This window comes from Balaenoptera acutorostrata, chromosome 2 (genome assembly GCF_949987535.1).
Source record: "Balaenoptera acutorostrata chromosome 2, mBalAcu1.1, whole genome shotgun sequence".
Taxonomy (NCBI): Eukaryota; Metazoa; Chordata; class Mammalia; order Artiodactyla; family Balaenopteridae; genus Balaenoptera; species Balaenoptera acutorostrata.
The window spans coordinates 3,187,315-3,204,702 of record NC_080065.1 but is presented as its reverse complement, the minus strand read 5'-3'; the positions used below and the strand labels follow the sequence as shown (position 1 = coordinate 3,204,702).

The 17,388-nt window shown below is 58.3% G+C and overlaps 1 protein-coding gene across 1 annotated transcript; it reads right to left on the bottom strand.

Moving 5' to 3' along the window:
- Positions 1 to 6,553: 6,553 nt before the first annotated feature.
- On the bottom strand, positions 6,554 to 12,124 carry LRRC14B (leucine rich repeat containing 14B). Its single transcript, XM_057540854.1, has 2 exons — positions 11,175 to 12,124; positions 6,554 to 8,036 (listed from the first exon to the last, which is right to left on the bottom strand). Exons 1-2 carry the CDS (start codon positions 12,065 to 12,067, stop codon positions 7,391 to 7,393), a joined length of 1,539 nt encoding a protein of 512 aa, XP_057396837.1. The 5' UTR covers positions 12,068 to 12,124; the 3' UTR covers positions 6,554 to 7,390.
- Between the last annotated feature and the right edge of the window lie 5,264 nt (positions 12,125 to 17,388).

Here is a 17,388-nt window from a genome sequence, read left to right as displayed (position 1 = left end):
CAGTGCCACTTTTTATGTGTGTAATTTCTTTTTCTTTTTTTTTTTTTTTTAAGAAGCTAGTTTCTATTTATTTATTTATTTATTTATTTATTTATTTATGGCTGTGTTGGGTCTTCGTTTCTGTGCAAGGGCTTTCTCCAGTTGTGGCAAGCAGGGGACACTCCTCATCGCGGTGCGCGGGCCTCTCACTATCGCGGCCTCTCTTGTTGCAGAGCACAAGCTCCAGACGCGCAGGCTCAGTAGTTGTGGCTCACGGGCCTAGTTGCTCTGCGGCATGTGGGATCCTCCCAGACCAGGGCTCGAACCCGTGTCCCCTGCGTTGGCAGCCAGACTCCCAACCACTGAGCCACCAGGGAAGCCTGTAATTTCTTACTCTTTACATTTTTAAACAGATTATCTCAATCTTTACTGCAAACTTAGACCCATTTTCCATAAAGGTAACATGAATCGGCCTCTGTATGCTTTACGCACATCACTCCCGTCATCTTGACCCTAGTGCTATGCAGTGAGCGCTGTTACTACCCTTGGGCTCCGGGTCCCCAAGACCACCCCACACTTGCTCAGGACTCAGCACATGGTTGTACTCACAGCTGAGACTCGTCGTATAGAAAGGATACAAGGCAAGGTTAGTAAAGGGACAGGCACGTGGGCAACACGGGGAGACCAGGTGCAGCTTCCCGTCCCCTCCCAGGGGTCACACGGCCATGTGGACGCTCTTCAGAAACAGCGTCCAGGGTTTTTGCGGAGGGCCGGTCACACAGGCACCCTCTGCCTGGCACAGACCCGAATTCCAAACTCCCAGAGGAAAGCAGGTGTCCAAGCTGTTGGCAGGGTTTGGTCGCAGTGATCCACTCTTACCAGTTGATGGTGGAGGGAACCCTCCCAAATCCAGTCCCAGATGCCAGCCGAGGGCCAACCTGTCAGCAGGCCTCTCAGAGGCCCACGGTCTCAGGGCTGTGGTGTGAGCCCTTCTCTGCAGCCCTCATTCTACAGGTGAGGGGTGGGAAGTCAACCTGCCCGAGGTCACACAGGTGGTCCTGGAGCTAGTATGAACCCAGGCAGCTTGGCTTCAGAACGGCCCTGATCCTTGTGAAACCAGGTCCTTTTCAAATGACTGAGCGGGTTTTGTGGGCTGATGCCAAAAATGCTCTTCTCTGCCTGGCGTATGACAAAAATAGCTGTCCTGCTTCCCTAGACATTAGGGCTTTGGTAGCAAACAACAGGGGTCAGTTCTGCTAGCTTAGACAGTTAAGGGGGCATTTGTTTTAAGGCTACCTTGTGGAATCTCAGGGCAAGGATGGAGAGTGATGGCCACACCTCAGAGAAGAGCCAGAAATGGCTAGTAAACAACACTGGGAACCTTGCAGTAATGACCTTTTGGCTTCAGATCTCTGCATGTCTGTTTAATCTTCTCTCCCTGCAAACCAGCTTTCTCTCCCCGGGCCCCATGGCGAGAACAGCTACCTTGTTCTACTCCCATGTGTGGCAAAGTCTGGGAACCGCTGGGTTGTGCGGTGCCGTGGCTTGTGAGTGGGGTGGGAGCAGAGAGAGTCAGGAAAGCGGGGCTCAAGCGCCAACCACTGGCTCGGGCGGCTCTGAAGGAGGCGGCAGGCCCTCCAGGTCGAGGATTTGCGCTCACCCGCCGGACTGCCAGCGGCTGGTGGAGAGAGAAGGGGGTTCCTGGGATCTAGTGGGTGGCAGCTGATGAGAGAGCGAGCTGCAGGCTGACGTCTCCGGGTCTCTCGACACGGCCACTGCACAGAGGGTCTGCTGGGCCTGCAGGTGTCTCCTAGTCTCTGAGTATGTAATTGGAAAGAACCGTCTGGAACAAGAGTTGCTAAGGTAGGAAAGAGAAGTGGAAGTCCCTGAATCTGCATCCCCTCCTTGCCAGGATGGTCAACAGGAAGCACTGCTGAATTCCTGGAGGAAGTGCAATGATTAGTCCACCACAGGGGACGGGGGGAGGCGAAGACGGTGGTCCCAGAGTGTCCATCATGGCCCCCGTCATGTCCGCATTCGATGCGACTGGCCCCGGGAAGACCAGGGGGGTCTGTGCAGATGGCGGCCCGCCCAGGCTCAGCAGGAGGAGGCCCAGTCGAGTTGCCGTGTGGCATGCTCACGCCCTCCTGGCCCTTGGCACTCTGTTCTGCTTGTCACCTGCTGAGCGTGTTTCCTTTTCCCCCGGTTTGCCCTTGTGTGGGAGCCACGCCGTCCGCAGTGCGAGAGCACAGGAACACTCCTGGGCCCTGACATGCCCACGACCGCGTTCGCAGCCAGCGTCACCTTGGGCATCCTCAGGGCCACCAGTCTCGGGCTGGGCAGGTACAGGTACAACCCATCGTGGCTGCAAGTGGCACATTCAGTGTTGGGGCTGAGCGGGTCCACAGGAACAAGTGAATTACATGCACTGGGGTGAGTGGGAGGCATGGGTCCCACTTGGGCTGCTCCGTGTGCCTCAGAATTGCTCCAGACGAGCCTCCAGCCTCTCCAGTTTCACAAGAATGGGTTATTCCTCAGCGTGGGGCGGGGGCTGTCAGGGACGTTCTCCACTAGTAGACACCTGTGTGCCCACCCCTGCCCCAAATTTCAGGTCCTGGGTCATCCCTGGGCTCTTGTCCACCACAGCTGCTGGGTTCTACCTGCTGACCACCCGGAGGCTGGGTCTCGTCAAGAAAATTCCACAGACACAAACAGCAGAAGCTACTCTACTCTTTAGAGTTAAAATCAAATCATTTCAAAATTTTGCCCTGTGCCTACTCTCTTTCCAAGAGCTTCTTGCAATAGCAAAGTCCACGTGGCTGAAACAGGGTTCCAGCATAACACAGCTAAGAAGACATGCAGAGGTGAGCAAAGAAGGCAGAGCTGAAGAGCACAGGGAGTCAGAAGCCACCACTTCCCTCCTGCTCCTGCCCACCTGGCGGCGGCTCTGCTCTCCTGAAGGCCCAGCAGGAAGGTTACTGCCTTCCTCAGCAGGCAGATCCTGAGAGGACTCTCACTCCATTGTGGGGGGAAAGGCATGGGCCATACCTGGGGGAGAGGGTGGCACAGGAGCACCTGCAACGGGGATGTACCTGCAGAGACGGCAGCATGGAGTTGGACCTGAGGGCAAAGCCCACTCACAGGGTGATTCAAACCCCGACTGACCACTTGGGTGGTTCTAGTGTGAGGAGCATTTGGCCACATCAAGCACTAGCCAATCTCTTGAGAAAATGTTTTCTTTTCAGACACTTTTGTCCTTTTTAAAATTCTGAATTGCATTAAAATGTCATTTGAGTAATCCAAAACCTTCTAACAAACAAAAAGTCCAGGACCAGATGGCATCACTGGGGAATTCTACCAAACATTCAAAGAAGAATTAATACCAGTCCTCAAACTTCCAAAAGAGAGAGGAGGGAGTTTTCAAACTCATTTTACGAGGTCAGCATTACCCTGATACCAAAACCAGATAAAGATGCCAAAAGAAAAGACAATTACAGGCCAATATCCCTGATGAACACAGATGCAAAAGTCCTCAACAAAATATTAGCAAACCAAATTCAACAATACATTAAAAGCATCATATACCATGAGCAAGTGAGATTTATCCCAGAGATGCAAGGATGGCTCAATACCACAAATCAGTCAATGTGATATACCACATTAACAAATTGAAGAATTTGAAAATCATATGATCACTTCAGTGAATGCAGAAAAGTCATTTGGCAAAATTCAACATCCATTTATAATAAAAACTCTCGATAAAGTGGGTGTAGAGGGAATGTACCTCAGCATAATAAAGGCCATATATATGACAAGCCCCGAGCTAACATCACACTCAACAGTGAAAAGTGGAAAGCATCTCCTCTTAAGATCAGGAATAAGACAAGGATGCCCACTCTCACCACTTTTATTCAACAGCATTGGAAGTCCTAGCCACAGCAATCAGAAAAGAAAAAGAAAGAAAAGGAATCCAGATTGGAAAGGAAGAAGTAACACTGTCACTATTTGCAGATGACACAATACTATATACAGAAAACTCTAAGGACTCCATCAAAAAACTGTTAGAACTAATAAATTTAGTGAAGTTGCAGGCTACAAAATGAATACACAAAAATCTGCTGCATTTCTATACACTAATGATGAAATATCAGAAAGAGAAATTAAGAAAACAATCCCATTTACAACTGCATCAAAAATTCTGAATAAATTTAACCAAGGAGGTGAAAGACCTGTATGTTGAAAAGTACAAGATGTTAATGAAACAAACTGAAGAAGACACAAATAAATGGAAAGACATTCCATGCTCATGGATTGTTAGAATTAATACTGTGAAAATGTCCATCCTACCCAAAGCAATATACAGAGTCAATGCAATCCCTATCAAAATTCTAATGGCATATTTCACAAAAATAGAACAAAAAAATCCTAAAATTTGTATGGAACCATAAAAGACCCTGAATGGCCAAAGCAATCTTGAGAAAGAAGAACAAATCTGGAGGCATCACATTCCCTGATTTCAAACTATATTACAAAGCAGTAGTCATTAAAACATTATGGTACTGGCATAAAAACAGACACATAGATCAATGGAACAGAATAGAGAGCCCAGAAATAAATCCATGCATAGATGGTCAATTAATTAACGGCAAAGGAGCCAAGAATATACCAAGGGGAAAGGACCCTCTTGTCTATAAATGTTACTAGAAAAACTGGACAGCCACATGCAAAAGGATGAAACTGGACCACTATCTTACAACACACATAAAAAATTAAAATGGATTAAAGACTTGAACGATAAGACCTAGAAGAAAACATAGGTGGTAAACTCCCTGACATCAGTCTTGGCAATGATTTTTTAAAAATCTGACACCAAAAGCAAAAGAAACAAAAACAAGAACAAGTGGGACTACATCAAACTGAAAAGATTCTGCATGGCAAACAAAGTCATAAAACAAATAAAAGGCAAACTATAGAATGAGGGAAAATATTTGTAAATTATATATCTGATAAGGGACTAGTATCCAAAATATATAAAGAACTCATACAACTCAACTGCAAAAAAATAAAAAATAATTCAATTAGGAAGTGGGCAGAATCTCTGAAGAGACATGAAAAGATGCTCAACATCATTAATCGTCAGAGAAATGCAAATCAAATCCACAATGAGGTATCACTTCACACCTGTCAGAATGGCTATTATCAAAAAGACAAGAGATAGGGCTTCCCTGGTCGCGCAGTGGTTGAGAATCTGCCTGCTAATGCAGGGGACACGCGTTCGAGCCCTGGCCTGGGAAGATCCCACATGCCGCGGAGCAACTAGGCCCGTGAGCCACAATTGCTGAGCCTGCGCGTCTGGAGCCTGTGCTCCGCAACAAGAGAGGCCGCGATAGTGAGAGGCCTGTGCACCGCGATGAAGAGTGGACCCCGCTTGCCGCAAGTAGAGAAAGCCCTCGCACAGAAACGAAGACCCAACACAGCCAAAAATAAAAATATAAAAAAAAAAAAAAAAAAAAAAGAAGAGGTAAGTGTTGGCAAGGAAGTGAAGAAAAGGGAAACTTTGTACACTTTTGGTGGGAATGTAAATTGGTGCAGCCACTATGGAAATCAGTATGGAGTTTCCTCAAAAATCAAAATTAGAACTACCATATGGTTCAGCAATTCTACTTCTGGGTGTTTATCCGAAGAAAATGAAAACACTAATTCAAAAAGATATCTGCCCTCCCATGTTTATTGCAGCATTATTTACAATAGCCAAGATATGGGCAACCTAAGTACCCATCAGTAGATGAATGGATAAAGAAGATGTGGTATATGTATACAATGGAATACTATTCAGCCATAAAAAATGAAATTCTGCCATTTGTGACAACATGGATGGACCTGGAGAGCATTATGCTAAGTGAAATAAGTCAGAGAAAGACAAATACCATATGATCTCACTCATATGTGGAATATATATCTCCAAGTTAATAGGTGCAGAGAACAGATTAGAACCAGAGGTGGGGCCGGGGTGGGGGGGACTGTGGGGGGAAGGGAGAAGTGGGTGAACTGTTTTTGTAAATAAATGAAATTATTAAAAAAAATACAAGTGGGCAACAAGCATATGAAGACATGCCCAGGGACCTCCCTGGTGGTGCAGTGGTTAAGAATCCGCCTGCCAATGCAGGGGACACACGTTCGAGCCCTGGTCCGGGAAGATCCCACATGCCACGGAGCAACTAAGCCCGTGCGCCGCAACTACTGAGCCTGCGCTCTAGAGCCTGCGTGCCACAACTACTGAGCCCACGTGCTGCAACTACTGAGCTGGTGCGCCTAGAGCCCGTACTCCGCAAAGAGAAGGCACCGCGATGAGAAGCCCGCACACCGCAATGAACAGTAGCCCCCCGCTCGCCGCAACTAGAGAACGCCCGCGCACAGCGACGAAGACCCAGTGCAGCCAAATAAATAAATTTATAAAAAAAAAGAAAAAGACATGCCCAGTTTCATGAACATCTGGGAAATACAAATTAATGCAAGACATTTTTTTCGTCCATTAGATTGAAAAAGAAAGAAAACCACATCTGAATAAGCCACACTTTATTAGTATTTAATTACCCTAATACTCAGCACTGCACAAATCAGATCTCAGTAGAAACCAAGTCCAGACGTTGGCATTAACCACTCCTCAAGCACCAGGACTCAGACAGCTTCCCGGAGGAGCCTTCCCGCCCGCCCCGCAGCAGGAGCCCCCGCCCGCCGGGCCTAGAGTCGGTGGAGGTGGGAGTGGGGGCGGCGGCGGGCGGGGCACCACGGTCGTGCCCTCAGAGCCAGAGGCCGCCGGAGCCCGGGGCTCAGCCTGGCACCAGCAGAGCGCACGCCTGCCGCCCACTGGCTCGAGGGCAGGGGCAGAGCCGTCAACTACCAAAGCCCATGTCCTCGCTGGACGGGAGTTTGTAAACATCCAGACAGGGCAGCGCCGCACACCCGCGACGGGAGGGCGCCGGGCCGGCGCCCTGCACCCCCGGACCCAGCCGCTGCGGCAAGGGATGCGGCTTGCCCTCGGTTTTACTCTCTCCTCAGCTGGGCGCTTTCATCGCTGTGCCCGGGAGGTGTCCTCTCACTCCCTCCCCCGCTCACGCCGGCCGGTCGTCCAGCCGCCCCGGCCCCCGCCCTGCTCCCTGCGGCCCGCACCTCCCGCGGCTGCCGAGGCGCCGTGACCAGGACGGCCGCCCGCCGCGGGCTGCTTCTCCGGCGCCACCGCCGTGCTAGGCGCTGTGCTCCGTCACAGCTCCTGGGAGGAGGGTCGTCGCTCCCGGAGCGCCTGAAGGATGCGCGTGCAGCTGCCACTAGGAGATGCCTCGGTGGTGGCGGGGGCGGGGGCTCAGCCCGGGCCGCGCCGCCGCCGCCGCCGCCGCCTCGTACAGCCCAGGGCCTACTCCATTTGCTTCAGCGCTCTGGAGAAGTTTTCCAGAGCAGTTTTGAAGGCTTGCAGCAAGAGCTTTCCGAGTTCATTGCTCGTTTCTTCAATGTCCGGGTCGAAGCTTCCGAAGAGGGGCGTGGAGACCCGGATGTCGTCGCGGCCGGCCCGCAGCAGCACCGCGCGCAGGTCCTCTGCGATCGCGCTGTATTTCTGCTGGTCGAATTTGGACATGGCCAGCTCGTCCTGGGGGTAGGCGCTGCCCTCGGGGTAGCAGTCCCTGGGCACCGGGAACTCCACGCTCTGCAGCCGGGGGAGCTCACAGAGAGCCACGAAGAGGCGCCGGAGCGCACGGGCCGACATTGGGTTCCCCAGGAAGCGGAGCTCCCGCAGCCGGCGGCAGGGGCCCAGGGCCAGGATCAGCGCGCCCACGTGCCGGTCCGCGAGGCCGCACTCCTCCAGGGTCAGGGCCCTCAGCGTCGGGGCGGCCTGGCCCAGCAGCCGGAAGAAGGTCGAGGGGAACAGGTCCACCAGGCAGTGCCCGCTGAGGTCCAGCACCTCCAGGTGGGCGGCGTGGGTGCAGTTCGCCAAAAAGGCCATGTCCGCGTGGTTCAGGTCGCAGTTGCCCAGGTCCAGCACTTTCAGCGGAGTCCGGAGGGGGCTGCGGGCAGGGCAGGAAACAGCGCGGTGAGAGCAGGCCCGGCAGGCGCTCCGGGGGCCACACACACCCTACCCGAGAGCTGAAATGGGTTTTACCTTTTTAAGTAGTCAAACAAGTCAAAAGAAGAAGAATATTTTGTGATACGTGAGAATTATATGAAATTCAAGTTTCAGTGCGGGTAAGTAAAGCGTAATCAGAACAGCCGCGACCTTCATTTACTTCCCGTTTGTGGCTGCCCGGGGGCAACGGCAGAGCTGAGACCGTGCATAGCCACGGGGCCCTGAAGACTTAACTTCACCCGAAGACAGGCCTGGCCTTTGTCCTCAGCAATTAAAGTGATCAATCTGTTTTGTCAGCCAGGCGTGGTGTGTTCACAAGCTTGCTGAGGGGGCAGTGAGCTGCCTGTGAATTGGCAGGAAATGAAACACTGGCTTGGCTCTGAAAGAAGAGCCTGAGCCCACAGGATTTCAGGGCTGGGAGGGCCCTTGGAGCGTCCGGTCCACCCTCAGCACTGCCTGGGACCTCAGAGACCCTCCGTGCTCTCCTGTAGGTGTGTAGGCGGCGGCCATCAGGAAACGCACAGTCGGTGACTCCTGCCCAGCAGTTCTCAGGGTCGGGAACAGACCCACAGCCGCCCTGCGGGACCCTGGGCCTGGGTCTGGGCTCACCGGGCTGGGCGCTGAGTGCCGGGGGCGGGGCGGGTTCCGCTCTCCATTCAGCTGCTGAGGCTGCTGCTTCCACCGCCTCCTGCACCTGTACTCTGGGCACGGAGCGTCTGGGGCCGGCCTGCCGCCGGCACGGTCCACCCCGCGGCGGGCTCTGTGCCTCCTCGCCCGGCCCTGAGGAGGCGGTGGCTGAGGCCCTGAGCTGTGGGGCGTGTTTCCACCTCCATCTCCCCCACGCCCACATCCATCCACGAGGAACCCTCTCCCCACCTGCGCTGCTCGCAACCCCTCGGGGGGCCTCCTGTGTGGACAAGGGTCAGAGGACAGGCCTGACTGCGAACTACGTCTGGGAGCTTGGATTTGGGGAGGGTCCCTCACTCAACTGATAAGGGGTCCCTGGCCTGAGCTGTCTGCACAAGCAACGTGGTCCCTGCGGACACCTGCCTCCTTCTGGGGTCTGGAATCTCGGTACATGCCAGGCTGAGGTGCCCACCCAGCCAGCCCCCAGGAAAACCCCTGGGCCTGGGTCTCTAATGCCCTCCCCAGTGGACGGCACCCCCCATGTGTCACCACAGTCCGTGCTGACTCCACTGGGACAGGACCCTGGACTCGTGCCCTGTCTCCCCGAACCCCTCCCCACAAGCCCTTTCCCTTGGCAGATTCTGCCCTGTGTCCGTCTGCTGTAATAAATCTTAGCAGTGAGTCCTCCCAGGGAGTCACCAAACCTGGGTGGTCTTGGCGTGTCTGCTCTGTCTGCCACTCTCCCTGCCCCTCCATCTGGGTCTGCTGTGCGGGCCATGGAAGCCAGAGTGAGCCTTGTAATGTGAAGCTGATCACCCACTGCCCTGCTCAGAGCCTCCAGGGCTTGGCCTGGCTCTTCCGTCCTTCTTTTCCTCCTCTCCCTGCTCCCTTCTTCACCTGCCCAGGACCACAGCCCCGTCCCCGCTGCCCCAGCCCCGCCCCACCCCGCCCCACCCCTGCCTATGGCCCTGCCACATCCCCAGCTCCGGCCCTTCACCTGCGGGGTTCCTGCCTAGCACACTCTCTCCGGGCCCTCCGCTGGCTCACTGTGCCTGGTCTCCGCTCAAAGGTCACCTTGGGACCTAGCCTTCCCTGACCACTCACCCATCTCCCTCCCACTTAGGCCTGACACACTCCACGCCTGGACCTTCTGGGGCCTTGGACAGGCTCTCAGCAACCAGCTGACTGAAGACCGAGCGTGTAGAACAGAAGGTCAGAGTGTGACAGGCGATGTCAGGGCCGAGCTAACAAGATAGCCCTGCAGGCTTGTGACGTGTCGTCTGGCTTGTGGAACACGTTTCCCCAGAGCACAGGCACCTCTGGCTGAGGACCCAGGCCAGCCAAACGCAGTGCTGTCCTGAGGGTCCCAGGGAGCCACCACATGGCAGAGTCGTACTTGTGTGTGGGCTCAAGGGCCACCCCTCCCCGAATTGGGCGACTGGGTTCCAGGGGTGGAGGAGCAGGGATGGGGGACGGCGACGGGATCCCAGGTGCCCCCCAGGGAGGACAGGCAGTGTGGGCCCTGGCCAGCTGTGGCCAGCTACTTCTGGGTTTCCTTTGTATAAAAGAGAAATTCCTGTAAGCCCTGGACTCCCTAAACCAGGAAAGACATCCTCACCCTCACTCAATGAGAAATGAGAAGAAATGAGAAATTTGATTCTCATCAAATTTCTCTTCTCAAGAAATGAGAAGTTTGATTTTCCATAAATTTTTATGAGTATATTCACAGCTGGTGGCCGCCAAGGTGGCCCAACGGCCCTGGGGTATTGTGACCCTCGGTGGTGCACCCCCCCCCCCCCCGGCCCAGGGACGGGCCCTCACCACGCAGTGGGTGGAAGCATCAGCACAGTGCCCTCCAGGGAAGGTTACGGGAGGCGGGCCTCCCTCCGGAGGACCTCTGGCCCTCTGATCCGCAGCCTGTGGAGGGGCCCACGGGCCGAGGAGCCGAGGCCGCCTGCCGACAGCCATGAGAATGAGCGAGCAAGTGGGTCACTCCGATTTCCCACCCCGACAGGCCTTCAGGGGAGACCACAGCTGCCCCCACCGGGCTCCTGTCTTGCCCTCGTAAGCCTCAGCACTGGGGTGATTTGTTACAATGACAAGTAATTAATACAATGTAATGGAGTTACTTCTATGTTGTTTGCTTGCTAATTAGGACTCTTCTCTTTTTCTTACGAACTGGAGGCAGTCTCCTTTGGGTTCTGGTGCTCCCAGGGTGCACCCGACAGCAGCCCCAGCCGGGCCACCTCCCCCTCTGTCTGTCCCCTCCGGCTGCTCGGGGCTGGACAAAAACCAAGGGGACGGGGGCTCGTGGCCTTGTAAGTAACCAGGTCTGTTTTACAGTCCCCTAGTGCGTCCTCAGCCAGGGCCCCGAGTCGCCCCAACCTGGGCTGAGGGGCTGTGAGCAGATGCCCTCCCCCCGCCGCCCTCCTTCTGGTCACCCTAGACTCACCCGAGCAGTTTCTGGAGCTTCCCGGTCAGCGTGGAGAAGGCCACGCTCAACTCGGTGAGGTGCGTCATCCGGCTGAGCTCCCGGGCGATGGATGTGAGCAGGGGGTCCTCGCCGTCAGGGGCGGGGGTGCTGGTAGGGGGCGGGTCGAAGGCCTTGGCGGGCAGGGTGAGCGACACCAGCCGGGGGAAGCCCACCTGGGCCAGCAGCTGCTGCACGTGGCCGGCGTGCAGACGCACGTTGTGCACCACCTCCAGCCGGCGCAGCTCGCCCGGCCCCGCCAGACGCAGCACGTGCAGCAGCTGCCCGGGGCCCAGGCTGTCGGCCCGGAAGGAGAGGCAGCGCACGCGCAGTGGGGCGGGACCCTCCGGCCCCAGGGCCCGCACCACCAAGTCGAAGTTGCCCCCGGTGACGAAGATGTCGGCGAGGACCTCTACGGGGCGCCGGGCTGCACGGGGCTCCGCCTGCAGCTCGCAGCAGGTCCTGGCCAGCAGCTTGGTGCGGCCCCACCTGCCCAGCGCCCTCCCACAGGGACAGCCCTGCACCTGCACGTCTCGGATGCCCGTGAGGTCGGCCACCTGCAGACGCCGCCGGCCCCCGCCCCAGAGCGTGTGGTCCGCGAGGCCGCGCACGCAGGCCTCTAGGCAGGCCCTGCAGGCCCGGTCCCGCAGGTCCCCCGGGTGGTCTGCGCTGGGGCCCAGCAGAGCACCCAGCCGGAACTCCTCCAGCGGCCAGTGCTCCAGCAGAACGCGGATCACCTCCGCCTGCTCCAGCAAGTAGCTGGCTTTGAAGAGCAGCGGGTAGAGGTTGTGGGCCACCCCGCCCAGGCTCTGCCGGGCCACCTGGGGGTGGGACGCCAAGGCCTCAGCAGAAATGAAGCGCAGTGACTGCATCATGCCCGCCTGCAGCGGCTGGAGACAGGACAGAGCTCTCCCCTGTGCTTCTCCCAAAGACGTGTCCCCTTCTCGCCTATTTTTAGTTGCAGCTGCTGTGAGCAGCTTGCCTTGGGCTGTGGTGAGCCAGCCCTCTGGTCATCTGACGGCTATTTTCGTCCTGGGTGCCTGTTTGGCTTTGGCTGTGGAGGCGTCTGGTGGTGGCTGGCTTGTCCTGCTGGCGCTCAGCTGGGGAAAGCAGAGCTGCCTGAGTGCTTGGCTAGGGGGAGGGGGCTGGGCCCCTGGAATTACCGGCCGTGTCCACTGCAGGGGTGGCCTGTCCTGGGGGTACCTCACCCCCTCCATGGCGTGGGTCTGCCCCAACCCTGGGCCATCCCACAGTCCGAGGAACTAACAAACCTTTTCTTGGACCCCTGGGAGCCGAGTCCCTCCCTTTGCCCCACGTCCAGAGTTAGGGACGCGGCAGTGGGCGTGGGGTGGCACCTCTGACAACTGTTTCCTGACTTTAAGAGAAGATAAAGGCCCCATGAGGCACCGGCACGCTGCTTGCCCCCCCCCCTTCCTTTATCATCACTGAGGACCACGGCCGAGGCTTCCCCACTGTCCATGGGAGGGAGCTTGGCGCCCTCCAGCTGCAGGGCTCCTTGGGCCGAGCCCCAGGACCCACGCCGTGGGCGGGGCTGCAGGTGACGTGCGGGGCCCCCAGGAGCCGGAAGCCCGCTCGCACAGCCTGGTGTCTGGTTCCTCGCTCTGGAGGGTGGCAGAACATGTGCCCCAGACCACGCCGCTTGGGCAGAAGGAGTGTTTTGAGCTAAGGGCGCTTGGAGCCCCCCTTTCTTCCTGAACGCAGATGGAACTCCGGGCAAGCCACCCTCCCTGAACTGGGATCACCTCCTCGCTCAACTTAGTCCAGAAACACTTAGGCCACTGGGGTCTTCGTTTCCTTATGAGGGCTCCCGTGTCATCAAAAACTTACATTCAGTATATCTGCGTGCTTTTCTTTCATGAGTCTGTTCTTTGTTACAGAGCCCAGAAGAGAACCCAAGGTGGACAGAGAAAAATTCTTCCTCCCTACAGCTCCCAGCTCTGACGGGTGTTAGATCATCACTGAATGACTTGACGTCCCCCCCACCCCCATGTCACCATCATTTGGGGCAGGGCTGGAGCACTTAGCTGACAGGCTACCCGGACAAGCGCTGGTCTGGGAGGGACCTCAGTGGGACAGAGAGAGAGAGCGAGACAGTAAGATAGGGAAAGACAGAGAGACAGAGAGCCACAAAGACAGAGATCAAGAGAGGGAGGAGGGGAGAGGCAGACAAAGGCACTAGGAGGGGAGGAAGAGTCAGGGGCCGGTGGACGTGCTGGGCTGTGTGTAGGGCTGTGGATATGGACGTGGGTGCAGGGGGTGCAGGTGCCGCTCATGGGGGCCCACACGGGCCGGACCCCCCAGACCCCCCAACCCTACACTCAGGTGGGACCTTCCGTCAGGGACAGTCCTGCTTGCTGGTCCCTCAGGGCCTCAGCAGTGCCTGCCCTAGGGAGGGGGAGGCATCGTGCTCGGGGGCCCCAGCGTTGGCAGGCAGGCCAGGTGTGAGCGGGAGACGGCGGGGACCTCCCCCTGCCCTCACTCCCGATGGGAGGCAAGGACGTGGACCAGGCAGACCCCAGAGGGCGCTCTGCTGCCCACGCCCTGTCTCCTCAAAGTCGCAGGGGCTGAGCTCCCTAGGGGAGGCCTGTTGGTGACGTCCTTGACACAACAGAACCCAGTAGAAGAAGCACGACCATGTGGTAGGAAAAAATGTCCCATTTATTTATGTTCCTAAAGTTTGGAACAGTCAGCCCTGAAACAGGGTAACAAGGAAGAGAGTTTACAGCAGCCGGCAGATCACAAAGGCGAGGGCCGTGCCCCAGCCCCCTGCTCCCGTTCTGGGTGGGTGGCACCTGATGTCGCCGCTGCCCCAGGACGGGGTCTGGGGGGAGCACCTGTGGCAGGAAGTGCGCTGAGTTCTGCCTCTACCCAGGCTCTCCTCCCTGGGGTGAGGGGGGCCCCCTCAGGGCCCCATCCACACGACAGGACCTCCCAGCACAGCCTGGATCAGAGCTTCCGGCCCAGCTGCTGTGTCCCCAACTCCACCTGGGGTCCACCTGGGACGCAGGCACCCTTGTCCCAGACTCCCAGGTGGAGCCCAACTCGAGTGCCGCTGGCCACACACAGCTTGTTGAGAAGAAAACGAAACCGAGATTCAAGCTAAACTCAGGAAAGCTCCCACTGCGTCCAGGACGCACCTCGTAGGGGCTGCGCCTGGGGACTGCCGTCCATGGCCTGCATCGCCTGGAAGGCGGGGGAACACGCTCCCAGAGGGCCCCCTGCTCTGAGACACCCCACGTCCACTGTGGGGCTCTGCTCGGGGGTCCACGTGCTCCTACCCGGGCCTCTTGCAGCCTGGGAGTGTGGGAGCGTCCAGGGCATCACGGGGCGTCCTTGTAGGCGGGACAGTGGGGGGCCCATGACGCGATGCCCAGGCCCCGTGCCTGGCGGAGGAGGTGGTCAGGAGCCTTGGCTTGAGTGTTTCCTTCCCAGACCTCGCGACCTCCTGTGCACACGTCAGGGTCGAGGTTCCTCTGCCCTGAGGGGGCTCTCCCTGAGTGGCCACATCTCATCCAGATCCATCACAGCTGCCAAAAGAAGGACCTCTCTTATGCAGGTCCCCTCCGCCCCCAAGGTGCTCTCGGACTCGGGACGTGCACCTTCTGAAGAAGCAATTGGGGCCCGGCAAGGCCAGGGACAGGGCCCCAGAAACGAGCGCGTCCTCTAAGGCCGACACCCACAGGTCCGGGCGAGGGAGTGAGCAGCGTGGCGGCTGCAGCCTCAGCCGGCATCCCTGGGCGTCCGAGTCCCAGGGTAAAAGGGTTTGGGCCCTGAAATGTGTCAGTTCAGTGTTTGCCGTTCTGACCCAGCACGGGAGCGTGAGTGTGCGAGTCTGCCCACGTGTCCCGCAAGCAGCCGACGGTGTGAATGGGAGCACCTGGACAACTTCGCATGCGGTTTGTGGAAAACAGTCTACTTGACAGGCACAAGGAATCCACCTTTGCCGGCAGGCCTTTAATCGGATCTGGGCGCACGTTCGCAGCCGCAGGCCCTCGCGGGAGCGGAGGGAGGGGCTGTGGGAGCAGGCGGGCCCCTGCCTGGGACGGTCTCCTGGCGCCCTTCACACGCCCCCAAGACGCCCAGGCGCTGAGACCTCAGCGGAGGAAGTGGCCTCACAGATGAGGACCCTGCAGGGCCTCTTCCTAGAGACGGCGTGTGTCCCGCGGCTCCCACCCAGGGCGGTGCCGCGCAAGGTGCGCGGGGTGCGTGGGGCGCGCGCGGGGTGCGTGGGGCGCGCGCGGGGTGCGTGGGGCACGCGCGGGGTGCGTGGGGCGCGCGCGGGGTGTGGCGCACGCAGGGGACTCCCCCGCTGAGTCGGCGGCGGGGAGGAGTGACAGTGCCAGCTGCGCCGTCTGGCGAGCACGGCGCGAGGGTCTTCTCGCTGGAGGCAGCCTCCTCTCGGGGGGAGTCGGGGGGACGGGGGAGCAGCCAGGCCCGGCCCGCCGCCCCCTCCCGGCGTGCCGTTACGTCCGCGGTGCATCCGCGCTCTGGAAGCATCTGGACGAGGTGGAGACACGGTCGGGCAGCCTGGGTGGTGGCAGCGTGCCCAGCGCCTCAGGGATCACGGTGCAGCGTGTGGCCTGCCAGTCAAACCACCGTCCAGACGCCTGAGACGTGAGGGGTTTTGTCCTGGCAAAGGGATCGGGTCACTGTGAGCGACCCAGGGCGTGAGCACCGAGGACTGGTCCCTGGACTCTGGCTCAGCACACACTTAAAGTCGGACCTCCCCTTCTGGTGCTGCCCAGGAGGGGGCCGGAGGCATCGCCCCAGAACCTGGGACGCGCTTGCAGAGAGGAGAGCTTTACAACCCCGTGTGGGCGAAGGCACTGAACCGGCAGGCCCGGCTGGTGACGAGTGGCTTCCGGATTGGTCCCCTCGGTCTCTCCTCTTCAGGGGATGGCGTCTCTGTGTGTGCGTCCAGGGTTTCTGGGGTCTCCTGTGCTCCCTACTGGCGGGGTCAGGTGTCATGGCTCTCCTGACACCCCTGAAGGTAGAAACACACGTCCGCATCAATGCAGGGAAACACTGCGTCTTGCCCAGGACGCGATCCCGTCAGAAGGCGGGACTGGGGGCCAAGCAAGCGTAGCAGGGAGGGCAGAGCCCCTGACCCTCGTCCATCTGGGGCTGGGTTCAGAAACCTCCTTGGCCAGCCAGTAGCCCTCCTTCACCCAGGACCGCGGGGGCGCTAACGAGGCCCGCCTGGAGTCGGGGCTCCGCCGAGCCTGGAACCGGCACATGCTGGATGGCACAGGTGCGGCCTCCGCGTGGCAGGCAGAGCCCGGGTGATGCTTCAGGAGGCCTGCAAATCTCTGTAAGGGACTCAGAATCGCTGGACACGGAGCCAGGCCTCTGCTTTCACAGGCAGCCCGCTGGGTGCCGGAGTGTGCGTGTGGGGTTGATTCACACACAGGATGGCCCACAAGCAGGCTCTGTGTGGTCACTGGCGGCCCAGCATCTCTTGGGCGGGTACTGACCCCCCACCCAGCACCTGGGCCTCTCTCGTGGGGGCTTAGAGGAGGGGTACTCACGGTCGTGATGCACTGGTCCCCGCCAGGCTGCTGCCGTGAGCCCCTCGCGGGAAGGGCCAGGGAGACACCCTGACGGTCCTCGTCAGAGGACAGCTCCACGAGCGGCAGGGACGGCCCGTGGAGGCTGGGGCCGCTGTCCCCTGACGTGCGGTGGGAAGACTCGGAGTTCCCGGTCTCTGCAGAGAGAAGCCCAGTGAGGACCGTCCTCCGGCCTGGCCGGCTGCCCCTCAGGCCTACTGTGCCCGGCACTCTGGCCCTGAGGCTTGCACAACGAGAATGATTTACAACGTACAGATTTATAAGCGGGTGACCCGTGATGCCGGGCTAAAGCAGGAGGACGGCACTGCTGGAGGTCAGACGCCACTTACGCTCATGAACAAGAGGTCTGTGACTTTGCTTTTCGGAAATCAGGAGGCCCAGTGCAGCCGGAAGGGGAAGGCCGGGAGGGAGGTCGCCCCTCCCCCAGCAGGAAGCTTCACCCTGGTCGGTAAGAGTGAGCCCAAGCGGGGGACAACAGAAAATGTGGCAAGAAGGGCCACGCGGCTTTGACGGAAAGCGGGACAGGACGGGACGGGAGGCGCGCTCCCAGAGGCCTGTCCTGTGCCACCCCAGACAGAGCCGCGGCCGCAGAGCCCATGCCCGTGGGG